Consider the following 3,333-nt stretch of genomic DNA (forward strand, 5'->3'; position numbering starts at 1 on the left):
TTAGCTAAATTAAATTATTGTTTATTAAAATCATTAAATACGTAACAAAATATAAAGTTTATATTTAAAGATCATTATATTTTATATAAAACACATAAATTAGAAATTTAAAAATGATTATATTTTATATAAAAATGAATTTAGCCTAAAATAAAAACAATAACATTCATAATGATTTGGCTCTCACAACCCCATAATTTCAAAAGAGCAATTTTGTATAAAACATAACATTCATAATGATTTGGCTCTCACAACCCCATAATTTCAAAAGAGCAATTTTGTATAAAACATAAATTATGTATTTAAAAATAATTACAATTTATATGAAAAATGATTTATAACATAGAAGAAATCCAGAAAACTAGCATTTACAATTAATGGGCTCTCACAAGCACATAATTCTAAGAGAGCGCCTGTCCTGAGCCTTATGTTTTGTGATCTCAATTGAGAATAATACATCGACTGTATTAAAATGAATTTAATACCCTAACTAACAACTGAGGATATGTGGAGAATCCTTATTAAAAAATAATGAAATCACCGGCTGTTGCTTTAGGTGAAGCCAGACGGGGGACGACTCTGGAGCCTCTTTATTAACCGAAGCGAAACAATAAAAGGGGATACCTACACCGACATACTCTGGAGCCTCTTTATTAACCGAAGCGAAACAATAAAAGGGGATACCTACACCGACATTTGTTTTTGTTTCATTCAGTCCAGCCTCGAAGAATCTTCAGTCCTACGTACCTGCATGCACGCACAACAATCACAAAATTTAGGTTGCCCATTCATTTATACATGCCATTGGTACAAAAGAGCAATAGAAACCCAACTGAAACTGAATATTAGGAATATTATTGTTATTACCTGCCCAGCATCATAGTGGTGGCTTGTGGGTTGGTTCCAGGACCGTTTGTGAATGTTGAGGCATCCACAATCCTGAGCCCCTCAACTCCGTTGACCTGATATTTCTGGTTAACCACATAGCCAACTTCACATCCTCCATGAAAATGCCAGATTGTGTTCAACGTATCGCGGCAGATCTGCGCCACGGCTGCATCATCCGACATGTTTTTTGGTAACGGCTGCCCAGTGAAGTTGAAGTCATGAGTGGAATTAGCATTAAATCTATGCAGAGACGGTGAGTTGAGGAGTTTGTCTATGACCCTCACGCCCTGCATGCATCTCTGGAGGTCCAAAGGGTCAGAATAGTAGTTGTATCGAACAGACGGATTGTCTCGAGGATCCGTGCTACGTAGCCGAAGCTGTCCTCTGGATAAGGGAAATGCCAGCTTCTCAAAAATGACTTCTCTATAAACGTTGTTTTTGTTGAAGGATAGGGTGCCATTGACGAAGGTGCTCAAGGACTCGATGTAATTTTGAGAGGCTTTAAGGATACCCACTGCTTGTATGGTGTAGAATTGGTGAGATAGCCAGTTTACGGATGCACGCGGGTTGTCCTGAACCCTTTGGCCTACCATGGGCGCATCTAGAACTAGAGGAATATTGAATTCTTTTAGATGTTCGGATGGGCAAATTCCGCTCAAGAGGAGCAGCTGGGGGCTGCCTAAGGCTCCTGCAGTAAGGATTACCTCGCTGGAGCTTGACGTTTCATTGAGCAAAGCTTGATAAGACCGGCCATGGCGGTCCATGAATTCAACTCCACTGGCTCTCGGCTTCCGAGAGGAGCTATCCTTCGCTTCTGCATGATCCAATTCATTCTCAATCTATATTTATAGATGTGGATATAAAACTATTATTCCAATATCGATTATAAATAAATTGAAAATGACGTAAATATGTTAGGAAGGAACGTTGTGAAACGTCAGTTCCGCGTTGGATAAATATAAAACGGAAAACCAATTTCCTGTGTTTAAATGAGAAATATAAAACGTACAAACAATTTCCTGTGTTTAAATGAGAAATATAAAACGTAGAAACAATTTCCTGTGTTTAAATGAATTTATACCTTCTGCCGGAGAATTGAACAGAAACCTGCTGACGGTAGCATTGAGAAGGACCACGATATTGTCGGGATTGGCTAACCTGAGAAGATCTGCTGCTGTGTGTCTCTTTCCTTTGCTGTCAAAGGTGGAGGCGCTGATCTTGGTTCCATCCAAATGATCCAACGTATATCCATTGTATGGAAGAACCCCTGCTTCCAGGAGGCCATCTCTGATAGCCAACGACCAAGGCGACAGTTGATACGGTTTGAAGGCATTCTGCTTCTCCACCCATTCATACGACTCCTCTACAAGTCCCTCGTCCCATCCCACATTACGAACATATTCGGAGCCCGCCCTACTGTAGAAGCCCGCATTGATAGCAGTTCCGCCGCCCAGAACTCTCGCTCTCACATTACTCACTCCGTCCTCTGAAATAAACGTCTGCGCTATGGAAGTGTAATTGTCGGTCTCATCCAATGGCTTCCCAAAAGCATCGGCGTTCTCAATCTCGGGAACTCCATAAGGAGATCCTCCCCTCTCCACTACCAAAACTGAATACTTGGTAGACAGCTTTGCGGCCAACGGGCAGCCGGCCGTTCCTCCTCCAACTACAATGTAATCATATTTCCTTGCAGCTGCTTTCTCCGCATCTATAGTCATAAACGCAAACGGAAAACCTGCAAAGCCCAACAAAACAAAACAAACAAGAAACCATTAATTCTATCATATCATAACATCAACTATATAAAGACACGTAATCCAATATCATCCCATGTTCATACCCGAGGGTGTTGTCGCTGCCTGAGAAGAGGATAAGCTGCTCAACATCATTAGCATGACGAGCAGAAGCAAAAGCCATGCGCGAATATTTACAACCCTTATCATCGTCATTTTTCTTACCAGGGATTCAACTCGTTCACCCTTTCTGGAGATGTGGTTGGATTTCGGTGTGTTTCTGAAGCTATTTATAAGCGCTTGCTTTTGGATTGTCCATGCATATATCTAGAAAATAATTATCACACGCTAACGGCTGAGCCGAAGTATTGATCTAGAGATGAATCAAATCCAGCACATAGAAATCAATCCACACAGTCCATGAAATCAAAACGGTAACTATTAGTGCACGTGTGGATATATGTCTCTGACATTTACCCAATCTTGCCATTTTCATTTCAATCGTTCCATTTTTCGCAACTATATACTTTGGAACAAAAAAAAAAAAGTAGTCTACGGAACAGTAATTCATTTACAGTTTGCTACTTTCTCTGCCTTTGCGTTGATAATTCACCTTAGCATTGTTATGTTCTCTCCGTTTTAGTGGTAATTCAATTCAATCTTGGCAAAACAATTTTCCACACGTTCACGGGAAAAAAAACACCCCGCCACC

The 3,333-nt window shown here is 40.4% G+C and overlaps 1 protein-coding gene across 2 annotated transcripts; it reads right to left on the bottom strand.

Annotated features, from left to right (window-relative positions):
- Positions 1 to 318: 318 nt before the first annotated feature.
- On the bottom strand, positions 319 to 2,970 carry LOC149153759 ((R)-mandelonitrile lyase-like). Of its 2 annotated transcripts, XM_089440797.1 has the most exons (5): positions 2,729 to 2,970; positions 1,970 to 2,623; positions 868 to 1,702; positions 685 to 747; positions 319 to 624 (listed from the first exon to the last, which is right to left on the bottom strand). In XM_089440797.1, exons 1-4 carry the CDS (start codon positions 2,835 to 2,837, stop codon positions 708 to 710), a joined length of 1,638 nt encoding a protein of 545 aa, XP_089296923.1. In that variant the 5' UTR covers positions 2,838 to 2,970; the 3' UTR covers positions 319 to 624; positions 685 to 707. The 2 variants fall into 2 exon arrangements, with proteins under 2 accessions (XP_089296923.1, XP_089296922.1); XM_089440796.1 differs by having other exon boundaries at positions 319 to 747; positions 2,729 to 2,968.
- Positions 2,971 to 3,333: the final 363 nt, after the last annotated feature.

Source organism: Pinus tabuliformis, chromosome 9 (assembly GCF_031772625.1).
Source record: "Pinus tabuliformis cultivar Carrire ecotype Pingquan chromosome 9, CPIR1, whole genome shotgun sequence".
Taxonomy (NCBI): domain Eukaryota; kingdom Viridiplantae; phylum Streptophyta; class Pinopsida; order Pinales; family Pinaceae; genus Pinus; species Pinus tabuliformis.